Below are 27,819 nucleotides of genomic sequence, written 5' to 3'. Positions count from 1 at the left end.
TTATTTTTGGCAACAATACAAAACCAAAGACCAAGGGGATTAAAAAGAATTCATTATGGGCCAGACTATTTCAGGGACTTTGGGATCTGAATCTTTCGACTAACATAAGCAGAGATATCTGCCTTTTGGAATAGTATCCTTTCTTGCCTTCTGGGGCGATGTGCCCTCTGGATCTCCTTTCTCTCTGTGCCTTTTCTGGCTCCACATCCTCCCTCAGAGGGCTCTCTGACACCTGGCTTCAGCTTCTGTCCCTGGGCCGAATATTCCCAAATCTCCACCCCTCTCCCCCCCGCCCACCCCCCGCCCAGAGATCCCTCTGGCTGCCTTCAGATCTGTTCATTCTGATGTCTCCCACTGGATGCCATCTCAAGCTCAATGTAGCAAAGAGAAACTCACATTCTTTCTTCACACCCCCTTCCTAAAACAGCATTCCTTCCCAACTCATGGCCTGCTCTCCAGCAGCACCGCTTTTCTTGTTCCAACCTTGGAGTTACATAAGTAACAGATGCCTCTCTGTTGCTCTCAAGTCAGCAGCCAACAAATCCCAGGGCTTCTTTTTCTGCAGGAAGATTCAGCTCTTTCCTTTTCCACAGCCACGGCCAAGGGTAAACACCTAACACATGCTTCTGTATCAGTATCAATGCCTCCCAGTTGGAATTTTACCTCTGTGGTTTCTCTACCATGATGTTTCTCCTGCAAAGCTCTGATTCTGATAATTCAATGCTATAGTCCTGATTAAAATAACAGCATAGAATGGTTTCCTAAAGGAAAAACAATTCAAGCTTCAGCATAAAATTGTTTATTAACTACTTCTATTTCTGTTTTATACTCTTGAATAATATACTTTAATAGTTAAAATGAACTCTAGCTCCTTATTGTATGCTAGGCAAAGAAATATAAATATGAACAGAATATGATTTTTGTCATATAGTCTCTTGTGGAATACAAGTACGCATTACAATTTAATTAGGATTCATGGGACAAAGTACTATGGTAGAAGCAAATCAAAACACAGTGGAAGTGCTGGAGAGAAAACTGGGAGCCAAAAATTTATATAGATGATACAATGTGCGACAGTGCACGAAGCATAAGTAAATGAAGGCCAAGTACACTGTAGTTTGGCCTTACTGTTAGCAGAGGACAGTCTCTTCTACAGCTCAGTACACACTCTCCTTTTACCAGCTTTTATGACTCACCCTTATTGCCCTCCACCTTCTTCCCAGCCTCGTTAAGGGCTCCCTAGGTGTTTGCTAATGCAAATACTGCTTTATCCCAAGTCTACCCCAAAACTCATGTCCGCTAAGCCCTTCCAGGTTCTGATCTTTACCTTATTTTTTACTCCAGTACTGCACAGTATCATTTCTTAGTTAGAATGTTGGCACTACCATTTAGGACAAAAGTTCTCAAATTTAAATACTTATTTAAATCACACACGCACGGGATTTGGTAGGTTTAGCTCACCACCTAGGGATCCCCCAGATGATCCCAGCGCAAGATCCTGGAACACTTAGATCAACACTGGGTTAGACCTCTGTGGCTGGCTTTTATTTCTCTATACGTGCTGTCTTCAGCTTGGCTGAGCATATGTGGTATACGAGTTGCTCAATGCTCAGCTCCAAGCATCTGTTCAGCTTGGTGCCGAAGAGATGCCTCAATTATGAATGATGCTCAGAGTGTCAAGAAAGTGGCTCGGCCACGTGGCCAGCGCTGCCCTCTCCAGGGGAGACTAACTCCTGACTTTGAAAGTCACCAGAAGAGCAAGAGGAAATTACATTTTCTGTCCTCTCAAAGTATATGCAACCATCACCTCAAATGGCCTCAGTATAAGTCCAGTAAATGACGCTTCCGGAGAAGGCAGAACCCACTCCAAGTTAATAGTTTACAAACAAAATGCTGGCAGGTCCTCGGTGCCCTCAAAACCATCATCCTCACAAACAAAGTGATGCGCCCCAGTAAAGATTAACGAAAACTCATGCCATGTAAGTCAGCAGGATTTTAAAATAAAAAGAACCCGAGTCCCAGTCTACGTGACCGACCCCTGGGTCGCCCCCGCCCGGCGGTAAAGACGCCGGGGCAGAGCTCGGCAGCCCGGCGAGGGCGGGGCCGCGACGGCGGCGGCGTGTTGACGTCACGGGCGTGGGCCGCCCAGCGCGTCCTCCGGCGCGCAGCGGGGCCGGTGGTGGCATCTGGGGCTGGCTTCGTTGCGTGAGCCGTGGGGTCTACGTCCGCTCCCTCCGCCCTTCGCCCTTCGCCTCGTCCAGCCTCTGCAGCCCAACGCCGGCCGTCATGGTGCCGTCGGCGCGTCCTGCGCGCCCCCGCTGAGCCTCGGTTCCGCGGCGAGCGCGGCTCGGGGTCACCATGCCTACCCGTGAGTGGCCGGCCGAGGGCCGGGCCGGGCGGGGGGCGTTGGGAGGCGGCAGCCCGCTCCACTCGCGCTGGCTGGGTCGTCCGGCCAGGGTGGCAGGGGAAGCTAGGCTGGGGTGAGCAGAACCAGAAAATGTCCGCGAGCAGCCAAATTAGTTTCGTTTTGCCTTAGTCTTAAGGGGGCGGCGGGATCCCACTGCACAGATGGGGAAACTGAGGCCCGAGCATTGCGGGAACCGCTAAGACACACTGCTAAGTAGGTGGCAGGGGTGGGAGTAACCTAATCCTGTGGGATTTCAAAGTTCAAGCTTTATTACTCACCGCACGTCTTAGTGGAACTTTATGGAAGTGCAGAAAATTAACTGCGGTCCCATGTCACTGTCTTCTCACCTGGGCCTCGCATTGCTGGGTAGGACGCGCTGGCTGGTACCCGTGGTTCCCCCAAAGTCCCCAGAAGCCTTGACTCTCATCTCTAACACTTGTAGGGTGGTTAAGATAGGTGCTCTCTTGGGAACCTAACTAGGCTTAAATGTCTAAAGTGTAGCTGTTGGACCACCTGCTGTAGATTTACCTGGGCAGATGATTAAAAATGTCGGTTTCGGGTTCCTCCCTAGCGGGATTGAATAAAATTCCGGAGCTTGGACTACGGAATCTGCATGTCTAGTAATTGTGCCAGGGTTTAGCGACAGACCCCAACATTTAAAAATCACTGGGTATTAGAGGCTTTTTAGACCAAATGCAATACTACAATACTACTAATGGCCTATTTTAAAGTGACCCAGATAATTGCAGTGTGACTTTAAACCCAGTGGCCCACATGGACTTGTGCAAACTGGGGAAGCTCCTGATCTTGGGCAGAGAGGAAGCGTGTTGGTGATTTATGTGATTCTTTCCAAGTAGGGCTTTTTTGAGTAAGTGTTCCACAGATTCATACCACAGAATCTTTAAACGCTTCTGAATATATTTCTTAGAATTCATAACCAGCTCCTAATTGTCCTTATTTTTGTATTTTGTAGCCTTATGGGACACTGACTTTCCAGGTCAGCCTCAAATGCATGTTTGTCTAGTGGTGGGAAAAGAGGAATTATTTCCTGAGATTACGAAGGTTTATGTAATGCTGTGGCAAACCTTTTAAATACTCTTTGAAGGAAAGATTTAACTCCTCATACCTGTGTGGGAGCTGTAGATACTGTTTTCTTTACACAGTGGGGTGAGTTCCTGAAGTATGTTCTTGCACTTTGTACCCAGTAAATATGTCAGCAGTTTATTTCTGTTTTATTCCTTTACGCTAGAGGAATATCATTTACCATCACGTTCATGTCACTGTTGTCAGTTTATTCTATGTAAATTCATGTTCACATTATTATTCAGTGATTGTTTGAGATTAGCACTGTGCTTATCTTTTTCATTCTGAGAAAGCAAAGGGAAAGAGGTAAATACCTATTATTTGCGTTTGAGGCTTCAAGTAGAATTTATGGGTAAAATGCCAAAATTAGCATCCTATGAAATTAAACACATTTTAAGTTACCTTAAAGGGTTACATATAGTTTTGGGGAGATTGGTTTCTTTTCAAAGCTTGATTTGCTCTGCAAAATGATTTTAGGACAAGCCATGGTAGAGTTGGCTTAGTTAAGAATGCAGATTTCACTCCCTGATTGGAAGACAGGTGACACGTTTGTGTTATCTGTCATTCTTAATACTTGTCATGGTGTATTTTTTATGACTGGATAAGTGTGCTATGATTGGGAGTGCCACTGTGAAGTGAAAAGTGTTCCCCTTTACCTTTTCTGTCTTTGGTGGTCACTGCAGCCAAAATTGCCAAGATAGTGCAGAGGACTGAAGTGCTTCTGAGAAATTCTGTTTTGTAGAATAAATTTCAACATAGAGGTGGCAAAATTGTCACTTTCTTTAGGAATGCTTTTAGGAAGAAAATCCTGTGCAAAAAAAGGGAGGTTTTTTTTTTTTTTTTCAATGTTAAATGATGGAAAGACTTAGTTACAAGCTCAGCCAGTTTATCCTGAAGGGTTTTAGTTAACTGTACAATCAGAGGCTTGGAGATGTTGGTTGTGGTCTCTGAGACTATAAAATTCAGAAAGCAAACCATGTCCTAAGTCCTAGAGTTACTCTACTATTGCTGTTTTGCTGCTTATTTGGAATACTGGTACTCAGTCATTGCAACTGTTGGTAAGTAGAATCCAGTGGACTGTGGTATATCACTACTGGCTGAGCAGGTGTACAGGGTGTCCTAAAAGTCTCCATACACAGGCTAAATTATAATGGGAACGTGTTCACCATCAGTGGGAGAGAAGACTTCATGTGCGCATGTGTATGTAGAAATTGGTGGCAGACACATAGACAGTATTTTGTAAATGAAGGTACATTTAATTACAGTCTCTCCCTTCTACCCCCATGGCAACTTTTTGAGATACCCTGTTTATCTCATGAATATTAAAAGCCATTTCACTGGAGGGTTTTTTGGAGATCTAGTCTCTTTCTGAGAAAACACCTACCTGGAAGGATGCCTGTCAGGAAAGTGTTGCCCACAATTCTGTGGTTATGTCACTCTATATTCAGCCTGTACTGAAAATATTCACTAGGCACAGATTTAAGACTGTGTCACTGAATGATATTTTCAGACCTACAAACCTATAATTTGACACATGATTTTCTAAAGGCCTTTATTCCATTCTCAAAGGACCATTAAGAAGCATTTTGATCTTAAAGATTTTCAAACTCTGAATCAAAATTTAAGTTAGAAGGAATGCTAAACTTCTTAGTCATTTTATTTTGCATGTCAAGAGGCTGATCCTTTTGTGAGTTTCCATGAAGTAAAGTCAGGACTTGAACACAGATCTGGCCCCTATCATTAGTAACCCTAAAGAGCATAGATGATACTTACTTTTCTCTAGCATTAAGTTAGTAATAGTTTAGCTTTTTAGCTTTTTTTTTTTTTTAACCTTGAGTTAGTTACATTAAGACAGCTGTAAATTTGGTCAAAATTTAAATCATTCTGTGAACTTAAAAAAAAGTTTCACATATGCCTTTGTTTCCATCTTAATGCAATAACCTGTGGGAAGAAGGCTGTGGATTCTGCTAGTATTAACAGTAAATCTTGGTTATATAGGCACAAACTTAAACTTTTTAGCAGGCTAAATAATATGCAGGAGACTCCTTGATTCACAGATAACTTGCCTCAAAGCAAATTCAGTAAAATATACACTTGTATTATGTATGAAAATTGTTACGTATATGGGTATTTACTAGGGAAAACCAAAGCTCTCAACCATTGTTTGCTATTAATCTATACTTTCCAGTAGTTGTGCGTGGTTAATGCCTTCTTTTCTCATTTAGATAGTGACATTGCTGTCTGGGCAGATTTGATAGACTCCATGTTTGTTTTTTCCTTTGATGAGGCTAATTATATTGAACTTATTTTCAATTCATTCTAGCTAGAGAAATGCAGAATGAATTGCGAAGCAGGGAATGGGTGCTGGTTGCAATGTTTTCCTTTTAGAGACACATTACAGGCAAACTTGACCTCTACACGTTCATATTACTGGCTTTCTAGCCTTTTGTATTTATTCACATTCCTTCATTCATATTTGCATTATTCTCTTCCTCCTCTTCCCTCCTCCCCACCCACCCTCCTGCTTCCTGCCAGCCGCCACCTCCCTCCCTCTTTCTCCCTCTACCCACCATCTGTGCATCCTTTCAGAGTTGTAGCAAAAGAATTTTTTGCTCACAGTGACCTTTGGCTTGACACTGCTTTGATTGCTGTCCAAATCTCGTCTTTCATTCTGTCCTCACTCATGGGGACAAAGGGTACATTAACGATTATATAGATATTGGAAGATAAAGGCTGGAGAAGGATGGGAGCCAGAATTTTAGGAATTTTATATGGTTTGCAGAGAAGCAAGCTGTCACGATCACAGGTATAGTGACTATTTTACAAACATACTAGTGTTTTCCAACTCATTCAATTACTTCATGAAGCCTTATAGTTTGCTCTTAGAAATAGGAGTTAATTATTGAATGTTGATTGCGTGTCACGAATTATCTCATTTACAACTCTCTCACTTTAAGAGAGGCCATATTTGAGCTGTTTTAGAGATGGAGAGATTGAGGTTCAGGAAAATTAAGTAACATGTCTGATGACACTAAGTGGTGGAGCTGGCATTGGAAGGAGGCGGGTCTGACTTCACATTCCTAATTCTTTCTTCAGAGTACGCTGCTCTGGGCCAGATAGGGGCTGAATCCGATCTTATCAGTTTCTTGTAGCACTGTCACTTTTGCTTAACCCTGTTCTGCTTACCCAGTTACATAATAGGTCCTTGGGAAATGTTTAATAAATGAAGAAAGAAACGGAATCTTTTTTAAAAAATATATCTTATTGTACATAATACTGTATATATTTATGGGTACAAGTGATATTTTGCTACCTGCGTATAATGTGTAAGGATCAAATCGGGATATTTAGTATATCACCTTGGGCACTTATTTCTGTGTGTTGGGAACATTTTATGTCCTCTCTCCTAGCTGTTTTGAAATTATAGCACTTTTTTTTTTAACTTTAGTCACCTTCTTCTGTTATCGAACATTAGAACTCTTTCCTTCTATCTAATTGTATGTTTGTATAATTAACCAACCTCTTTTCATCATTTCCCCTCCCAACCCCCATATCTAGAAAGTTGAATTTTAACCGAAGTTAGAGAAGTTATTCTTTGAATAGTATAATCTGAATTAATTTAGTTTTCATAAAATCAATGTTATGAAAGTTTTATACTTTGTAATTAGGTTCTTTGCAGGCTTGTCTTTACCATTTTGAGATAAGAATACAAATGTAGGCCTGCAAATCCTAGGCTAAATGCGGGTTTTTTAACCTTTGCACTGTTGATGTCTTGGACCCATAGGGGTGGAGGTTATCCTGTGCACTGTAGGATGTTTAGCAGTATTCTTGGGCTCTACTCACTGGAAGCCAGTTATAATCCACCTGCCCACAAGGTTGTGACAACCAGAAATGTCTTCTGACATTGTCAGGTGCCCCCTGAGGGACAATTGTCCCTGGTTGAGAACCACTAGTCTAAATATTTAAACATTGTAAATTAAGCTATGCCCACAGCCTGCTCTTACTGTCCCCTGCAGGGTCCTCAGTCTGCTCCCACAGATTGCCCCCTTAGCTCACAGCTCAAGCAACCTGCAGGCCTGGTGCAGGGTGAGGTCTTGTCTGGTCTTAGACTGGGATTGACCCTCTCACTTTCCTTGAGGGAGCCTTAAAGGAGGGTGAGCAGGTTCCCCTCCTTTACTACCCCACTTTTCTGTCTCAGGATTTCCAGGCAATTGTAAGCACCTCCTAGGACTATACCATCTGAGTAGCTAGACAGATGGAAGGAGGAAGTCTGCTTTCTGGAGACCTCAGTCTGCCAAGACTCCTACTTTGGGTTATATGGAATGGGCAACTTTTTTTTTTTTTTTTGATGAATATATATTTATTTTGGTCTTTGCTTTTTTAATTTTTTTATTAAATCATAACTGTGTACATTGATATATTTATGGGGTTCAGTGTACTGATTTAATATACAGTGTGAAATGCTTACATTGAACTGGTTAACGCATCCATCACCTTGCTTACTTATTTGTTGTGGTAAGACAATTATACTCTCTTCTTAAGAGGACCACTGCATTATGCTGGTGAGGTACTTTGGGTGGTATGGAATGGGCAGCTTCAAACCAAAACAGCTGCAGCCACCTTTCTCTGGTTTGAGGGGGCAGTGATTCTTAGTTTATTGCTCTCTACCCTGTCCTGCCCAAACACCCCCTATAAAAGAAAGAAAACCCTTATTTTGGGGAGACAGAAACCTTTTTTTATAGTTCAAATGAAGATGATACTTTTAAGGATAAAACCACATTTAGCCCATTACAGGGCTACTTGGCAGTCTGCTGTGTGTGTGTAGTGGAATGATGCAGTTATCATTTATAGTGTTTTTACAGCAGTGGGATGGATTGCAGTGGGCAAATCTGAGTCCGTGTAGGGTGTCATATTCTTTGTGTATTTATTTACTGCTCTCTTCTTTTTGTATTAAGTGGCATGATTTAATTTTTATTAAAGAAGGCATCACCAAGTATTTGCTTTGTACGTCTGAATCTTAGACTGTTTCTGTATAAACATTAGTTCCATTATAAGCTCCACTTTGGTGTTAGGAACTCCCTCTCCTAGAGAAGCCTCTCCGTAGAAGGTTAACAGCCCTTTATCCCGTAGTGGTAGTGGAAAGTATTTTTTGGTATTGAAGGAAAAGGATCTCAGACATTCTGAGAAATAAAAGAGGCCACAGAAAACCCTAGCCTCAGGTGCAGGCCCTCGACCATTTCAGGGAAGAAAGGGTGGAAGAGAAGATAGTATGTGAACTGTTTGTCTAGGTGAAGGAGTCTGAAGTATTTTTGCTAAATGAACCCTGCTGAGAATAAAAGACGTGATTATTCTCCAGAAAGACGGCAGATTCCCACCCGAAGTTTTGTGTATAATTTCAAAATTTTCACTGAGTTTGAAAAACAAAGTAGATCACTAGAGTGGCAGTTATTCTCTGACACAAACATTGGAATTCAGGTCTTGAAAGAATACCATTATTTGCCAAATATGTTATGCCATTCTAAGTATCTGCTTTGTTTTTCACCTAATTTTTAACTTGCGTTTTCTTACCTTCTGTTAGTCTATAAGTCTTACTACACATCAATAAATAAATATTCAGTTAGGTGTTTCTAGAACTCTAGATAAGAGAGTTATTTTAACAATTATTGGATCACCTGAAAAGGAAAAATGACATGGAGTAGGATTTGGAGCTAAAAAGGATGTTTAGTCCAGTCATTAAGGGGGAAGGGAAACCAACCGTTCAGCTGGGTACTACAATCCAGATCATCTGGACACGGGGTGGGCGCACTCGCAACTTCATGCTGCCTTCATGGCACGTGGAAGGGCACGGGAGAGAAGCATCACAAAAATGGCTAACAGTATGAAAAAGGATTCAAAATTACTATCAAATAGAAGAAAACAATAATATTTACAGCATTTGTATAAATCTGAAAGCAAAACATAGCACTCCTGCGTGGTTAGAGTGCGTTTTTGGTCTGTCACATTGCCAGAAGACTTTTTAACAATAACATGGGGAGGCAGCGAGAGACACTAGAAAGGGCACAAGTTTCATGGATGCCTCATGTCACCAACTGCTCTGACATTTCTTATACCCATCGATCCGGAAGTTTCCCTTTTGGGCATCTATCCTTAGGAAATAATTAAAAATAGACTGCATCACAATTTCTGTACCAAGATATCTGTAATAGTAATATTTATAAAATAGTGAAATCCCACAAATTTTAATATAATGGGGAAGTGGTACAAATGGAAAATGATGCCCGTGAACTTGCTAGAATTGTGATAGGAATAAGAAGTAAAATAAGAGGGCTTTTTTCTTATCACTTGTATTTTTTTTTTTTGAAAGGAGTAAGGAATAAATTTTTTCCTTGTTAAATAGTGGTTTCAATTATGAAAACCTAAAAGGTTGAGATGACTCATTATGTGGGGGTGCAATTTATTGGGAGCTTGTAGGGTTTTTTTTTTATCTTTTGAATGATCATGCTATATAGAGTTGCATAAAATTCTAGGGAAGTACTATCACAAAATGAATGTTGGCAGTTCCTCTAATGATTAATATGTCAAACCTATCAACAGTCTCCTGTATATTTGCCAGGTTTATTCAGTTCTTAATGTGAGCCTGCTCTCAAGTATATTCTAAAGCAAACAAGTTAATATTATTTTTTCCTCTCTTTATATAGTATATCATATTCTTTGTTTTGCATATTGTTCCCTACCTTTAGATGTTATTAGATAGAATGATTTTGATTCTTATTCAGAAATCACTAGTCAGATTTTTCTTTCATTATACCTCTGAGTCAAGAGTTTGCTCTATTTGAAACAAAGGTATTAAATCTTTTGCTACAGTCTTTAAGAGGAGTTCTGTCCTCTTTTTATTTGTAGTTATCAAGTTATTCAGCTGTACTTTTTTATTACCTGAACTCCAGGGTGTTTCTGCTGCAGTAGTTTTCTGGATAATGCTAAGTGTTCTTTGCATCCCTGCTATTTAATTGGCTTTTGTGAACAACTGTCTTGGCAGTTTGCTACTAAGTTCTCTGTGCTGTGATTGCAGTTAACTTTAAGTGGATTTCACTCCTGCTGAGCAGGAAAAATGAAATGTCAAGTGTCCAAGTTTGCCATTGTCAATTCCTGGGATCTGATAAACTTTGCAATAGATGCTGTGTCAGGCTAAAGAACTGGCACCTTTATTCTGTCTGACTTATTTTTACTAGCCATTTAACCCACTAAACAGAATAAGATTATATCTCCTAGGTGTATTTAGATGCAGTAGAGTAATGTAATTGTGCTTTAGAGGTAGAAATGCTTTATGAGCATGTTGTTAAATCAGCATGTTATCAGGACAGGAAACTTGCTTCTTGCCTTAGCCCATTGTCTGCTGCAGCTGTGTCCAGAAAGGCACCTGCAGAGGGAAGGGCATTCCAGGCAAATGGACAGCAGCTACGGGTGCGAGGCCAGGTCTCCTTCTCCATGGTTCCCCTTGTTCTCTTAGTAGGGCTGGGTTATGTGAATTTCAGAGATCCAGTTTCTTTTTCATTTCATAACTCAGATTAGAAACAGACGTAAGTGACTCGTCTTTTCTCTTGGTTCTATCTTGTTTCTTTGTTTGGTCTTCCAAGGACGGAGGTATCTGCCCCCAGACAGTTTTATTTATAATACCTTTACAAAAGCTTCTTCCCCTGACAGAGGATTAGCCTTTCTGTTTCCTAAGCGTTCTATATTGCTTTCATCCCACCTTGGAGGGTGGCATGAGGGAAGTTTTAGCTTTTTTTACAGCAACATTTTCAAAATGTCTTCCATAAAAGTACAGTAAGGACTGTCATGTGGGAAGGATGCAGAAGGGACTGAGCAGGTGGCCCGCTCTGCCTACCCCGCTTCAGGTACAGTTGCTCTGTATTTATATCTTTTATTTGTGAGATTCTGCATTTGAATTTTAGTAGGGAAATAATACTGGCTACTTTTTTAAAATTTGAAGTTTATAGATTTAGACATTAGAGTATGGCTTCTGACAAGAACCATAGGTACTTTAGAATCAAAGGCTCAGAAACCTACGGCCAAAACCCAAAGCCATTTAGCTGATGAGGCCTCACCTATTTTGCTCTCGTGATCTCCAGGATAGGAGAGTTTATGATGTCTTACTGTAGTCCTTTCAGTCGTAGGCATTGCCACCATGCTCTTGGAATCACAAGTTTTCTTTCAACTTTTCTTATTTTCTTGTTCAGTTTCTCTTAGGATTCATTCTTTTAGCAAATATTTTAGCATCTGTGTTTGCAAGGCATGGCTAGATGGGGATTTCAGAGGTGAATAAAGCAGTTTCTTGTTTCAAAAAGTTTAGCTTGTTTTCTTTTTTATGGAAGGGTGTAAACAGCTGTAACGACAGAGAAGGAATGGGCCAGTGCCATGATAACGGGGCTCTGGGAGTTGAGAGGGGAGACTACACCCCTAAATTGGAAGAGAAGGGCAAGGGGAAGATGAGTGAAAGGCAGCCTCATAAGCCTGACTGAGTGCCTTAGAAGATAGTACAGAGGTAGTGATCGTGACAGAAATGCTTGTTTGGGAAGACGTTGGAGGTAAGTCGTATAGGTGGAACGGGAAGACGTTAAGTTCATGTGTATATAGTAATTTTGTCTTTTATTCAGTGGTTACACTGAATAAAATCTGAACACTTCTAAAGAAGTACAGTAGATAGGATTGATTGGATGAACGAGTATAGGGAGAAGGAGGGATTTACTCTTATTTCTGGCTTTATCATTTGAGCGAATGGCTCTAGTTTGATGCAGGGATTTTTTGGAGGAGGAGCAAAGTTTGGGGACTTGAGATGGAAGGTAAGTCCATTTTAGAAATTGGTAAATGTGTGGTGCCTTCAGGGTATTAAGAGTACATTTATAGGCGACCATGAGATTACTAAAGGGTAGGTTGTAAAGAGGCTTAAGGCAAAATATGTTTCTGAAGATGGAATGAGACACAGGAACCAAAGAGAGAGCAGGTGGGGTAAGCACCACCGCAAGGAATGATGGCAGGACAAGAGCTGTGCAAGACACAAATGGTAGTCCACTTATTTATAGTAGCCTTTGAATATCCTAATATAACAACAGAAAGAAAAAGACCTGGGTAGTCTCTTACAGTTTGATCTGATGCTGTGATAATACTTTATGAAGTATTAGAGACATTGTCTTTAAGCTTTAAGACTTAAAGACAATACTTATCTTAGCCAGGGTAGTTCTGGCCTAAATGTGTTGGCACTGCTTTCTAGCTTAGGGAAGAGATTGTCACTTACAATTGGGTGAGAGGATGTAAATTGTTAATTTTGCAGTTTGCAAGTAGAAATGAAAGCAGCTACACATACATAAGCTAAAAAAATCAATTAGTAGTTTGTCACCCCATTTCTGTCTTGAGAAGCATTATGCTGTTGATTTCTGAATGTCCTGAATGATTAGCTGGCAGCAGATGTATGTACAATGCCTATATTAAGTTACTGGGGAACTGTTTTATTTCAAACAAGGTATTGAGGGGCATTTAGAGACTTGAGCTGTCACTTGAGAGCATCAGTCAGCTTTTAGAATTTTCAGTAAGATTTTCTGCCTTTACACATGTAATACTGCCCTCTGTTCCTCCCCATCCATTCGTTTCCGGGCATTTATTTGGTATAACACAGTAAGCAGACTCTAGCTCTCATTTTAGCAGCATGGAAGTACTGCGGTTACTTTCTGTTGTGCCTGCCTTGACGGGATACAACGACATGCTGATTAAGGGCTGAAAAATTTTGAAAATTCTTTGTACAGGGGTTCAGAGAATATTAGGGAAAGTTGAGTAAAATTATGTGTGGCTTGACTGCTGTGCTTTCACCAAAATGGCAGTTGATTCAACCATTTTTAATATTTTTATCTAAAATTGCATGGTAATTCAACTTTGCTAAATTCTTGAGTATTTGCATAGAGGTGAGATAATTTTTATTGATGATTCTAATTTTTTAAGATTTAACTAAGTTTATTTTTATAGTTATACAATGAATACTATAAATGTATACCGATTTCTGTGTTCTTTCTTTGTGTATAGTGCTATCAACATTTTTTTTCTGTGCATCAGTATTTTAATTTGAAGTGATTTAGTCATTTAGTAACACATTGACCTTTTATGATAGCATCAGATTTTGGTTTGTGATCTATTTAAAAATAATTGCCTGTAAAAGATTGGATTGTCTTCTGAGAGGCATATGATTAACATAAAAATCAATACTTTTTATATACGGTGATCACAGTATATATTTGTGATAAATTAAAAGAATTTGTGAAAATTTAAGAAAGTCTTAGGCTTTCGACTTTGTGTTACCAAAATCTGTATGAGGTGAATATAAAATCTTTAGAGTTTCTATGTTTTAGTTGGAAGTTTGTGGAGAGTATATGAAGCATTGAACCTTGCAGGTATGAATTAGTAATTTTTTTATTAGACTTTTTACTTAACTAGACCTACTCAGCAAGCCTATATTTTGTTATCTTCAAATTTTGGGTAGAAAAATTACTTAAAATATATGTTCTATTTAAATACATAATTAGAGTGCTACTTATCTTTTTGGTTACTGTTTAATCGGAAAATTTAATCATCAGATTCAAATGAAAACTTTTAACATATGGCACAGATGCTGTGGGTGTTGTGGAATCTATAAGAAGAATCAATGCTGTTGATATATTAAATGTATTTCTTCTAAAAATAATTTTGGAAGTTACAAACACTCCCACACATTTAACACTTTTGTTGCTGTATGACTAGTGAGGAAACAAAATTTGTTAAAATTTACGTAGTTGGGGAATTTTAAATCTGTTTTGCATTTTGCTTGAAATAACTCATAATCTACTTGTAAGATATTTAGAGGAGTTTTAATTAAAATAACCCTGTCCAACATAGTTAACTAAGAATGATTTTAGTCATTGCCGGTGATAGATTATTTATGCTCATAGTGATGAAACATTACTGTCTTTTGTTCAAGGGTTTATTTTCCTAAGCTCTAGTGCAGACATCCTCAAACTATGGCCCCCGGGCCACATGCAGCCCGCCTAGGACATTTATCCGGCCCCACCGGGTGTTTTTGCCGCGGCTGCCTGTCCTGCTTAGCAGCTGACTCCTCCCGGGGCCACAGTCCGGCCCTCTAATGATCTGAGGGGACAGTGAACTGGCCCACTGTTTAAAAAGTTTGAGGACCCCTGCAGTGCCTTAGTTTATTTAAGCAGACACTATTTTTTAGGGCTTTTTAAAAGAGCTTAACTTAAAAACTGCTGAAAACTTCACCCCTATCCTTTTTTCATATTCAGGTTTTCATTGTGATCAGTAGGGTAACAGTAGGGTTTTAAACTGTGACCTCAGTATTGCTAATGCATTCTAAGTTCACAGTAAATATATAGAAGTAAGTAATTGCTTATTTTTTAAAAAACTAGCTTTATTGAGATATAATTTGCATCCCATAAAGTTTACCTGTATTAAGTGGATGGAGAGACTTGATTTTTTATGTTAATCAGAAATCCTTGGAATTACCTGGATGGTTATTTAAAGATAAGAATTCTTATGTCTCCCCCCCTCAATTCTAGTCAGTAGGACTCATACTTCAGAAAATACTAGGAGACTTGCTAAAACTAAAGATTTCAAAATCCAAGTTCCTTTTAAACTTTTAATTATAAAGAAGATATTTTTATTTCTGGATATATATATATATATATATATAATCCCTGTGATCCCCAGCCCCAGGGCTGTGGACAGGTACCAGTCTGTGGCCTGTGAGGAACCTGGCTGCACAGCAGGATGTGAGTGGGGGGCCAGCGAGGGAATGAGTGAGCTCCGCCGCCTCCTGGACCAGTGGCCACATTAGGTTCTCATAGGATTGCCAACTCCACTGTAAACTGCTCCGGTGAGGAATCTGCCTTGTGTGCTTCCTATGTGAATCCAGTGCCTGATGATCTGAGGTGGAGCTGAGGTGGTGATGCTAGACTGGGGAGCGTCTGCAAATACAAATTCTCATTAGAGGAGAGGTCTGACTGCACAGAAACCATAATAAGCCAAGTGCTTGCCAACTCATATCAAAATTATCCACTCCCACCCCAGGTCATGGAAAAATTGCCTTCAATTAAACTGGTCCCTGGTACCAAAAAAAGTTGGACTTTTCTTTTCCGTGCTCAAGTTGCAGTAAAGCAAAGGATTCCCACCTTGGCTTTAGCTTCAAAACTGGAGCATAAGGATGGGTTTGCTGCTTGGCACCTGTGGCTCAAGTGGCTAAAGCACCAGCCACATACACCTGAGCTGCCGGGTTTGAAGCCAGCCCGGGCCTGCCAAACAACAATGACGGCTGCAACCAAAAACAGCCGGGCGTTGTGGCAAGTGCCTGTAGTCCCAGCTACTTGGGAGGCGGAGGCAGGAGAATCGCTTGAGCCCAGGAGCTGGAGGTTGCTATGAGCTGTGATGCTACAGCACTCTATCTAGGCCAATAGCTTGAGGCTCTGTCTCCAAAAAAAAAAAAAAAAAAAGGTTACATGGAAATACTTTCATTATTTTCCTTGTCAGTTTTGGGACACTTGTGCCAGAGTGTTTCGTTATCATAAGCTGAAGCTCTGTACACTCTGGTGGAAAAGCTTTAAGACATCCTTCACCCTAGACAGCAGTGGCCATTTGGCTGAGTTTATGGCATAGACAGTCACATGTTCCTTGGAGCCATTGTGATCTGGTGTTCTGGGAGTTTACCAGTAACTTCTCATGGAGGCACTCTCACAGTGTAACTAAAGCTTCTTATTTTTTCTTTCATACATGATCTTAGGGACATTATTGAACTCAGAGTACCTTTAAATAAGATGATAATTTCTAAAAGTAGTAGTTTTGTAATGTAACAGCTTCTTGGGCAGGGTGTCACTCCTCTGTTCTCTACCATCTGACTTAATTTTTGCATCTCTGGAAATCAGTGATAACAATTGCATAATATTTTGGCACCTGCAAAATATTTTGACATTTTGCTTTAATCCCCAAATTATACAGTTCAGGTTATGTTTTTTAAAAAGATTTATCTCAGGAAGACAGTACGTTATGTAGTGTTGAAAGTACAGGCTCCTAACTGGATCCACACTTGGACAAATTACTTTTATCTTTCTGATTCCCTATTTGTGAAGCGTAAATGTCAATAGTCTACCTCATAGGGTCATTCTAATGAAATCTAGCACAGAGTGGACATTCAAGCATTTCCTGAATGCATTCTGCAGGAATCATACTGCCCGGTGAGGGCAGGTAGGAGCAGGAAGCTTATGGGTTGTTAAGTCTCGTAGCTGTGTGGTTAGGTCTTCTGGTTCTCCACTGTATTTTTCATTATGTTCATGAAATCAAATTTTACACCTTTGTGGGAGACTTGCATTTTGTATTTGATGTTCTTGTAGTTTGCCAGGGGCTGCTGGCAAACTACTAAACAAAGGGCCACAAACTGGGTGGTTTAAAGAAGAGACATTTTTTTGTTTCACAGTTCTGGGTAGAAGTTCTCAGTCAAGGTGTTGACAGGGCTGGTTCCTTGAATGAGCGCTATAGAGGAAGGGTCTGTCCAGGCCTCTCCCTGGCGTGCTCCTTGTATGTGTGTCTGTCTCTAAATTTCCCCCTTTTTATTGTACCAGTGATACTGGGTTGTGGACTACTCTGATGACCTCATCCTAATGAGATTATGTCTACAAAGAGCTTATCTCTAAATATGGTCACATTCTGAGGCACTGAGAATTAGGACTTCAACAGATGAATTTTGGGGAAACACAGTTCAACCCATAGTAGGTATATATGAGATATGAAAGTGAAACAGATTTTTAGTTACAACAGTTCCATTTTTTAAGTTGTCCTTATGATACTGGATTTTTGACTTTAGATTTCCAGGCTCTTGGTCTCAACGATTCGATGACGGACCATAGAATGAACAGTGAGGTTTTATTTACAGCTCAAAGAACCAAACCGCCTTGCAGGGCAGGATGTGAATGTTACAACTCTTATGAAAACAACTCTTACAAAGAGCCAAGCCTCTTTGCAGGGCAGGATCAGCAGAAGTGTTACAGCTCCCACAAGGGAGCAAGCAAGCCTCTTTGCAGAGGAGGGTCAGCAGTAGAAGTGTTACAGCTCCTACAAAGAGCCAAGCTTCTTTGTAGAGCAGGATCAGAAGTGTTACAGCTCTTGCTCTTTCTTCCTCGAAGTTCTGCAACAGCTCGCTGAAGTCTTGTTCTTCTGCTCTATCTTCCTCGAAGGTCTGCAACTATCAATGATCTTGCTCTTCTGCTCTCTTCCTCTCTCAAAGGTCAGTGACGATCTGTCCCTAGGCTCTCTGCTCAGGGGTTTCTATAGGGGCAGTTGTCCAATGAGCTTAGAGCTTAGCTGATTGGTCTATAAAATAGACCAGTCAGGAGCAGGATTGAAAATGGGCCAATCAGGGATGCACTAGAGGAATCGCTAGTGTTTTCCCCTGATTGGCCAGGTCGTCTTTGTTACTGGAGCCTCTGGTGGGAGAGGAAAGCTTCCCCTTTGGCTCCAGCCTACCGGTTTCTGTGACAGCTGCTGCCAAGGCAGAGCCGGCAGGTCCTCTAGCGCGGCTCTACTGGAGCCTCTGGTGGGGGAGGGAGGCTCCTCCACTTGCTTCGGGCTGTCAGTTCCTTTGCCAGCTGCTGCCACCAAGACAGAAGTGGCAGGTCCCCCAGGCCCTGCTCGGCTGAGCTGGCTGGGGTGCCACTTTCCCGGTATCACTTATTAAACTTTAATATAAACTGATAGGATAGCCACTTTTTCTTGTACTAAGACCAGACATTCATTTACCTAAACTTTAGCAAAGTATGTAGCACTTGAAATAAATTGGTAGAATTGAGCAGAAATTCTTGATTTCCTTGTCTCAGTTATTTATATGCTACTGTATGGATGAGGAAGGGATGTCTGGGTTTCCGGTACTAAAAATACCAAGTAATGAGTTAACTTCTCTGGAGGCTGACTTAAAGTCTTTTTGGCATTCGATTGATTCAGGAGCAGAACATATCTACTAAATATAGAATTTGTTGGTCTTCCTGTTGTACCAAATCTTACATACACCAGTTTTTGAGGGCTGCCATAAAAAGGTACCATAAATACTGGGTGGCTTAAGACATTTTTTTTCTTTCATAGTTCTAGAGCCCAGAAATTTGAAATCAGAATTTGGGTAGAATCATGTTCCTCCTGAGATTCTAGGGAGGAATCTTTCCTTGCCCCTTATACTTTTTGATATTTGCTGCAGTCTTTGGAGTTTCTTGGTTGTGGCACCGTAATTCTAACCAACTCTTTCCGTTTTCACTGGGCCTTCTTCCTTGTGTGTCTCCTTATCTTTTCCTTGGAAGAGTACCAGTCACTGGATTTAGGTTCCTTGTAATCCCGTGTGAGCTCATCCTGACTTGATTCTATTTGCACAGACTCCATTTCCACATAAAGTCACAATCTCAGGTTGAGTATCCCTAATCTGAATATCTAAACATGCCGAAATAAAATTTTTGAGCTTCTTTTTAAGTGCTCAAAGGAAATGCTCGCTAGAGCAATTTGGCTTTTCAGATTTTTTGATTAGGGATGCTTAGCTAGTATGTATTCTGCAAATATCCCCAAACTGAAAAATCCAAAATCTGAAATACTTCTCATTTCAAGCATTGTGGATGAGGTATATTCAGCCTGCATGGGGGTAGACTTCAACATATTTTGAGGGGAGGGGGACACAGTTCAACCCACAATAGTTGTCTATTGCTTTTACAAATTAGCTTTACTTTTTTTTTTTTTTGCAGTTTTTGACCACGACCGGGTTTGAACCCGCCACCTCCTGTATATGGGGCCAGCACCCTACTCCTTTGAGCCATAGGGGCTGCCCCCAAATCAGCTTTACTTTTAATATCTCTCTTTCATTCTCCAGTTATTCCTGAACAGTAAATGGACTACTTTGTTCCCACACATTAGTGTATTGAGTGGGTCAGCCCAGAACTCTGCCACCTGCTGCCTTGCTTTTCAAGGTAGATGATTATGCTTCATGTTTTGCTTCTCTGTCCATCTGCTCCAACAGTTGGTTGGAAATTTTGAAGCCCTTTTTGTCTCTTTCCTTACCAACTATATGCTGTGTTTGAAATTGTTGCACTATGTTATAACTGTTAATACGTTTGACCTTTGACCGCCAGAAGCTTTTTGTAGGAGAAGTGCGTGTGTGTTCACTACTTGATGCATATTCTGTATACCACTTTTTATTAAGACAAATTTTCTACACAGAGTGGAATGAACAAATGCATCGGGTTAAAGAGTTTGGGGCTTGATTTGAGAGCTGTGAGTATTCACAGATTTTACTGTGAGAAGTGTTATGTTATATTGGGAAGTAAGGATGAAAAGGCAGAGATTGTGCCTGGATTTAGCCTATCAGTGAAGCATAGATTGGGGTAATTCTTTATTTTGGCAAAGAATTACTTTTTAAAATACATGTGTGTGTATAAATAAAGATAAGTTATTCATCACATATACTTTTAAAAATATGTGTTTTGGGGTTTTTGTGGGTTTCTTTGAAGGAGCTATCTTATGAATTGTTTAATTGTGGAGGCTATATTAGTTATCTTTTTTATTCTTGTTTTGAACTTACTTCTTCTAATTATTCCTTTTGCCCAGTATATACTTCATGCCTTTTCAGAGACATCTGGGTGAATGTCAGGAGTGTGTGTGTGTGTATTCTTTTTGTTTTTTTACTTTTACAAATTGGAAATGCCACATTCATATGGCTTCTCAAAGAATGAAAAAATGTTATTATGAGTCTGTGTTTGAAATTTAAACATCCATGTGATTTTAGTTGAAGTGTTCTATCCAGAACTTCAGTAGACTTTCTTGTCAACAATTATTTTTAGTTCAGAAGGAAAGTATCAAAGCACAAAAATGAGGAAAAAATGGGAACCAGCATTATTTAACTGAGTCATAATCTTCTGCTTCATCTTACTTTCCGGTGTGTGGTGGGAAGAACTTCTTACCACGACACCAATCCATTAGTTTCTGTTAGGAAGCAGCAGTACTTTGGCTTACAAAGAAGTGGCAGTGGTCCATGGTGAAGATGAATGAAATAGTATTTGAAACTGATAATGATAGATTTAGTTTCTTCTTTAAGTAATTAAAATTCAAAGATTAGCATTTTGACATTTGACCTTTGTGCTAAGTCCCTTATATGTTACTATAATTGGCGTATCTTGCCTAGAGTTGCTGTTCTCATCCCTCTTAGGTCGTAAAGAGTGCTTAAATGCTTATAATGAGAACTAATTTATTACCAAAGTATAAACTGGTTATTAGCCTTTCAATAATAGCCTATCACTAGCCTTTATACCATAGAAATAATTTCCATAATAATTTTGTATACTATGAATAACATTAAAATATATAAACTAATTAAAGCAATTTTAATAGAAATCTGAAAATTTGATTATAATTTTAAATATGTACTCTATGCTATATTAAGTTAAATGCTTTTAGGTAAAGTTATTTAAAATTGGCTGTCAGTAGAAAGATCTCCATTACTTATCTTATTGTAGATTCTGCTTTTTCCTTTAATAGCTGTTAATATGATTGTGTTTAATTTTTTCACCAAGTAGTTTTTTTAATCCTTTGACACAGTCAGTAGACTGATCTTATAATTACATTGTACATACAGTTGTCCTTCTGAAACATTTTGTGGTGTTTACATTTCCTACAAAGCTGAGTCCAAACTTAAAGCCTGAGAAGAGACAAGGAAAGGTGCTCTCAGGGGGACGGGAGGAAAGCCTGGCCTGCAGAATAAGGAAATCTGGAGAGCCCATGGGAACAACAGAGGTTAGATCAGCAATCTTCAGCTGCTGCGCACAGCACACTGCCGTGTTGTGAGAGGATCTTAGGTGTGCTGAGAAAATTTTTAAAGATCATTAATTGAATTGTTTTCAAAAGATGTTCAAAGCACAGTAAGTATATTCTTTCTTTTACTCTTTTTTTGATCAACAGAAAATTGAAGTGTGCCGTGCAAGTTCAACTACAGGTTCAAGTGTGCCATGGGATAAAATATGTTGAAAAACACTGAGTTAGATCACCACTCAGCAAAAAAGGACAAGAATGTGAGCATGAGGTAACCTCAGCAATCAGTGACCAGAGAAAAGGCCAGAGGTGCCAGAGGCCCGAGAGACCAATGAAGGACTTAAAACAACTGCAGATGGAGAGAAAGAGAACATTTATACCTCTGCACTGCCCTGTGTGTGCTCCCTCCCTCCGCTTAGGCCCGAGAGAAACTCACAACTCTCTTTGGAAGTGCTCTAAGCTGTCTCTTTGTTCTTAAATAACTTTCCTCTCTTAAATACCTTTTCTTGTTACACTGAAGCCCCTGCAAAGTTACTTTTGCTTTCTGTTAGCATGGTCTGTGCTGCTCCAGTTTTCTTTCACTTTCTATACACTTTGGCTGTTGTTGGTTGAACTTTCTAGTGCAGCCAGTAGTCTAACCAGGCCACTGGATTCAGAGCACCAGGACCCCCAACCCCCAACAACATCCATGAGTATGTATAAGATCACCTAAAATTTTGAGGAGAAGTGTGTATCAGTATAGACGTTTGTACTGTTACCAAAATCTCGAGGGGGGTTTGACCTATGTCTAGTTCCTAGTTGCACACAGATCCAATTATTAAGATAAGGAGGATTGCCAAGGAAGAATGGTAATTATTGTTAGGATAGACATCGAGTGAGAAGGAGGAAGCTGCCTTAAATCCTCTTTCTGGGGATTTTAAAGGCGGGGCTGCATGCCTTGGGGCAGGTCTGGTGTAACTAAGAAGGAACTATGTGTAATGGGGCAGGTTGTGGGGAATGGGGAATCTTGCTGTCAGGAAATCTGCCCAGAGGCCTTCAGAATCTCAGCTCCTTTGACTTGCAAAAACTTCCATCATTTCTGGAAAACAACTGGAAGAATCAAGTAGTTAGTTCAAGGGAGAGATTATTAAAACAATACGGTAAACAGACAAAAAAAAATACAGTATAAGCATTATTGAAATTTGTTCACATAGAGCCAGTTACAGTACAGCTATGGCTAATTTATCTTTCTGGTAGTTTTTTCTTATGGTTCCCAAAACTAAATCTGGCTTTTGCATATAGTGGGTATCTTGTAAATGTGTTTTGATTGACTGACTAGTCATGAAATAGTTAAAACGTTCTTTGAATGTCTATCTTGGAAGAAGTTCTCAAATGTAGAGCTTCTGTTACTGTATCTAATATTAGAATAAGACCAGTGCCCAATTCTTGATCCTGTTAGAAGAATCTCTGCTTTCATCATATGTTCAACATGAAGTGCCAAGTAAAGGGCGGGGTTTCTGCATATATTATAAATTGTTTTCAGATATTTTAATAGGATTTTCCTTTTGCTATCATCTCATCTTAATCAGTTACTTTATCCATCAACATCTACTCCACATTACAAACTATTTTAAAGTCTGTATTTTAGGTAAAAGATTTTTGTATTTCTAAAAAATTGATTAAAATAGGAAAAAAATGAACTCGTCGATCTTTACAAGCAACATTTCATGCTATCTGTTCCTTTTGGTAAGAAGCTATAATCTTGTGGTAAACTATGTGATCAGTCTCTTATTTTTTACATCAGATGTACTGTAGAACAGTGATTTTCTGTATGGGTATTCTGAAATTGCCACTGTTTTGATTTATTTTTAGTCAAAATAATCCATCTTGAAATTTTAAATTATATTAATATAATATGTTTTCATGTTTACTTGCACTTTAAAATTCTCTTAGCTTATTTTTATGCTATTTCCTCATTCCAGGAACAATTTTTAAAGTCCTTATATCTTTTATCCATGTAAATAGTATCTTTTAAAAAATACAGTATTTTAAAAATTCTCCTTTGCTTTCTCTAAAACTAACCTTTTCTAGCTTTTTCCTATTTGTTCAGGTCTTCTCTTTCATTTCCTCTTCTGTTCATCCCTTAAAATTTTTTTTTTTCTATAGGATTCTCTACTTCTATTCTCCTTTGGGGATTTCAGCTATTCTAGTGACATTTGCTGTCACTTATATGCGTTGGGTTCTTAAATTTTTATTTCTAGTCTAGATCAGTTGTCTGCTATAGGATATCCTACTTTCACATTTACCTCAAATTTTACAGGTGCAAAATGGAATCATTCTCTTTTTGATACCTTCCTTCTACCCCAGAGGGTATCCACTGTACCTTGTGGGTCACCATCCTTCTAATCAGTTGTCCAGACTATTATGTTATCTATTTATGTATGTATGTATTTATTTTGAGACAGGGTCTCTCTCTGTTGCTCTGGGCTGGAGTGTGGTTGCATCATCATAGGTCACTGTGGCCTCAGATTCCTGGTCTCAAGCAATCCTGCTCCAGCCTCCTGAGTAACTGGGACTACAGGCACATACCGTCATGTGCTGCTAATGTTTTGTAAAGATTAGGTCTCACTATGTTGCTCAGGCTGGGCTTGAACTCTAGCTCCTCTGCCTCTGAACAGTGCTGGGATTATAGGCACGAGCCACTGTGCCCACCCTCATTTTTGACGCCTCCTTTTTCCCTTGTATGTTCAGTTGTTTCCACCGCTGCTTCCTGCAAGTTTGTGTAGACATTTCTCTTACATTGCAGAGTATTATGCTTATTTTGCAAATTAAACTACATTCTTGTTTAAACTTCTGAGCTTTAACATATGTGCCTCAGTTTGTCTGGAATTGATAATCGGCTCCTCTTTACATTGAAAAATAAATATAGAATCCTAAGCCCCTCAAGTGACTGGATAGACCACCTCCAGAGAGGACACCAGAGAAACTTTAGGACTTCTTGGCCTTGACGGATGGGAGGTCAGTCTGCCTGATTATATCCCTTTCCTCATTAACTGCCCTTAAGCTTTTTTTCCTAAGGATTAAACAGAACCCGCCTTTTGAAAAGACCTGCTCCATCCATGATTTCATTTAACTGATTAATGTCCTAGAACTGAACAGCATTGCTTCCTGATGAGGAGCCACCCACCCTGGGGGTGTTCCATGGAGGGGTCTAAAGAGTATGCACAGTGAGGACGTTGGTGTCCTCTGCTTCACCTTGTGACATCAGAAGGCTAAAAACTGTAGCCTTGGATTATGCCAGCATAGCCATTTTTTGAGCATGGATCCCATGAAGTAGCTCAGAAGAACATATGCAGGTTTCCTCTCTCATAAATATGCATGACTCCTCATATGGCTCATTAGGTATGTTTGTATATTGAGCCACCCTGCTCAGCATCAGTGCCTGTTCCCATTGCCTTTTCTTTGAGGTACATGTTCTTGGCTTCTGCTTCCCAACCTGTCAGAATGGCCACCTGCAGGCTGCAACCCTTTATGAGAAATAAAGCTCTCCTTTTGAAATTTAGACCTTGACAGCCTAATTCCTACTTTTTCTTCAAGTTTCAGTTTAGTCAGTATTTCTTGCGTAAAGTTTAGGTATCCCACTGTCAGCCTACAGCAACCTGTTCTGTCATAGTTGTTACCACAGTTATAATCTTCTCCCATCAGATTATGAACTACTTAAGTACTTAAGGCCAAGAACTGTGCTTTGTGTTTGTATTCCCTATGTATAGTTAATGGTAGGGCATGGTAGGCATCACTAAATCCTTATGTTTGCTTTTTCGTCTAAGCTGGAATGCAGTGGTGCATAATTCACTGCAGTTCTGAGCCCCTTGAGTCAAGTGATCCTCCTCCCTCAGCCTCCGAAGTAGCTAGGACTATAGGCCCATGCCTCCATGCCCAGGGAATTTTTTTTTTTTTTATTTTTGTGGAGATGATACCTTGCTGTGTTGCCCAGGCTAGTCTTGAACTTCGGGCCCCAAGTGATTTCCTACTTTGGTGCCCAGACCATTTAAAAGAATAAATGACATTGGGCATCAGGTGCTTTTCCCAATCAGTAAAGCTGGATTAGGGAATGTATCTTGACCTGTCATCAGCAGTCTTTCTACTTCTTTCCCTTTAAACCTAAACTTTCCATTGGTGTATTGAAGGGACATCCTAGTTTGGCAGAGCAAACGCGCTTACCAAGCCTCTTTCAGGGAGAGCACACTGGCTTAAACTTCTCTGTAACTCCGTAGTGTCCCCAGAGAAAGACAGGCTTCCAGGCCCATCTATGCTTATCACAGAAGCAGGAAGAGTGAATTGCAGATACAAATCTAAACATAACTATAGTCCAGAAGGTAGAAGGGAAGAGGACAGAGGGGGGAGGCAGGAGGAGGGAGGGTATGTGGGGGGACCTCACCTAATGACATGATGCATTGGTACATTTCAATGACTGTTAAAAGAATATAATTGTGGTGGATGTGTTAATCAGTTAAGTGTAAGCATTTCGCATTGTATATAAAATCAGTACCCTGAACCCCCTAAATGCATCAGTGTACACAGTTATGATTTAATAAAAACAAAAATAAAAGAAATCCTTAAGAGTTCATTTATTCATCTAACAAATACAGGCTTATCTCTTACACCGTGTGCTGGATGCTGCGTAGGCAGGGGTTGCAGGTACAGATTTGGAGCTTATGTTTTAGGGCATATTCAGATCTTTTTTCTAACTCACCAGTAAAATAAGTCATTCTTCTTTTAGACTATAGCAGGAGTCTTCTTTAGGGAAGATAGTGACAGGAGAATAGAATACAGTGGAACCTCCATAGCTGACCACCTCATTACCCTGGACACTTCCTTCAGTTGACCTAATTTTCACGGAGCAGACAAGCACGGAAGGCCTAGTTCCTTATGTTGACCACCTCTGTATGTTGACCAGTTTGTTACCGTCTCCTGGGGGGTCACCTTACAGAGGTTCTATTGTAGTTCTTTCAAAGGTATAATCCTTTTACTAGTCATTGCATATAAATTAAATCCTGAGAACTAGGATGATTTTAAAGATAAAGTGGTATGAAATACAGAGAAGCATATCAAGCAGTTTTAGGAAAGAGGACAATTTCAAGAGTCTGGTCATGTTTTAGAAAAAAATCCGAGCTTGATAATTTCTCTTTTCCTTTATTCTACTTTTAGTACTTGGCTTAGGACCTTAAAGGCCGTTTAATACTTTGTCCTGATTTCTTTCCAGTGTGGGCCTGCCAAGTATTCATTCGTATAATTTGCTTAGGAAATCTTCCCAGTGACATATGTTAAAAGTTGTGGGGAAGTTCTGGAGATCACAGCCACAAATACCAGTGCATTGTTGCCAGTGATAGGTCTTTCTCCTGTCAGCATCTGCTGGGAAGTCTTTTCTGAGAGCCTTAGTGTTATGATTTCTTTCACTTATGTGGTGCTTTATGTGATCCAGCTATTGTGACCAGTGATCTGACAGGTACAGGCTATATTACAACTTTTTATCTATTGTGTACCTTATATACGATAGTCTCCCAGGTTAGGCGGGACGGCACATGCCTATAATCTCAGCACTTTGGGAGGTCACTCGAGGCCAGGAGTTTGAGACCAGCCTTGTTACAGTCCAGCCAGTTTTGCTGCTGCTGCTTAGAGGAAGCCAGTACATTGAAACAACAGGAGTTGCCGTGGAGAAAGTTTAATTTTGCAAGTGCCATGCAGGGAGACTGAGATGGGAGAAAATTCTCAAATCCATTGCCTTGAGAATTTGAAGAAAAGGGTTTTTAAAGGTATTTTGACAGGTAAAGGGCCAGGCATTTGGGTCTGCTGATTGGCTGGGTTCAGGGTAGAATCATAGAAATTATCTTCTTGTGCTGACTCAAGACCTGTTGAATCAGTCCCTTAATACAGGCCACGGGTCTGAGTGGGTCAGCCATTCCACTGGAATGCAAGACCTGAAAGATAATCTCACAAACTAGCCTTAGGTTTCATAAGGGTGATGCTATCTATGTATTAAGAAAGTATAAAATCTTCATGACCATCAGCTATGTGACCCCTGACCGGCAGTCATAGGAAAGCAGAGTACAGGACTTCCTACCATACCTCTCACCCTGTGGCCCTTCATTAATTTTATAAAGGGCAATTTCAGTCTGGGGGACATAACGAGACCTTATCTCTATGAAAATCAAAACAACAAGTTAGCTGCGTATAATGATGCCCATAGTCCTGGCTACTTGGTAAGCTGAGGCAGGAGGATCCTTTGAGCCCAAGAGTTTAGGGCTGCAGTGAGCTAGGGTGACAAAGCTAGATCCTATCTCAGAAAACAAATTTGCAAAAAAAAAAGATAGTTTCCCAAATACCTGAAGTATACTATAAGAAAATGTCATATACCTAATTCCTTAAATTGTTAAATAAGGGGAGTGATTAACTAGAGTAGTGTCTCCATTTTTAGGAATAGGAATTCTGGCATC

The 27,819-nt window shown here is 40.0% G+C and overlaps 1 protein-coding gene across 2 annotated transcripts in view; it reads left to right on the top strand.

Annotated features, from left to right (window-relative positions):
* The first annotated feature begins 2,138 nt into the window (after positions 1 to 2,138).
* Positions 2,139 to 27,819, top strand: part of EFR3A (EFR3 homolog A) — a 100,695-nt gene continuing 75,014 nt past the window's right edge. The window contains exon 1 of one of the 2 annotated variants that reach the window (XM_003792874.2): positions 2,139 to 2,368. In XM_003792874.2, coding sequence (XP_003792922.1) covers positions 2,359 to 2,368 — 10 coding nt within the window. In that variant the 5' untranslated portion in view covers positions 2,139 to 2,358. Of the gene's footprint in view, positions 2,369 to 21,476; positions 21,618 to 27,819 lie in introns of those variants that run through there. The other variant, XM_023514960.1, reaches the window with a different exon arrangement.

Source organism: Otolemur garnettii, unplaced genomic scaffold (assembly GCF_000181295.1).
Source record: "Otolemur garnettii isolate 467f Iridium unplaced genomic scaffold, OtoGar3 scaffold00062, whole genome shotgun sequence".
Classification (NCBI taxonomy): domain Eukaryota; kingdom Metazoa; phylum Chordata; class Mammalia; order Primates; family Galagidae; genus Otolemur; species Otolemur garnettii.
This window is presented reverse-complemented; position numbering and strand designations above follow the sequence as displayed.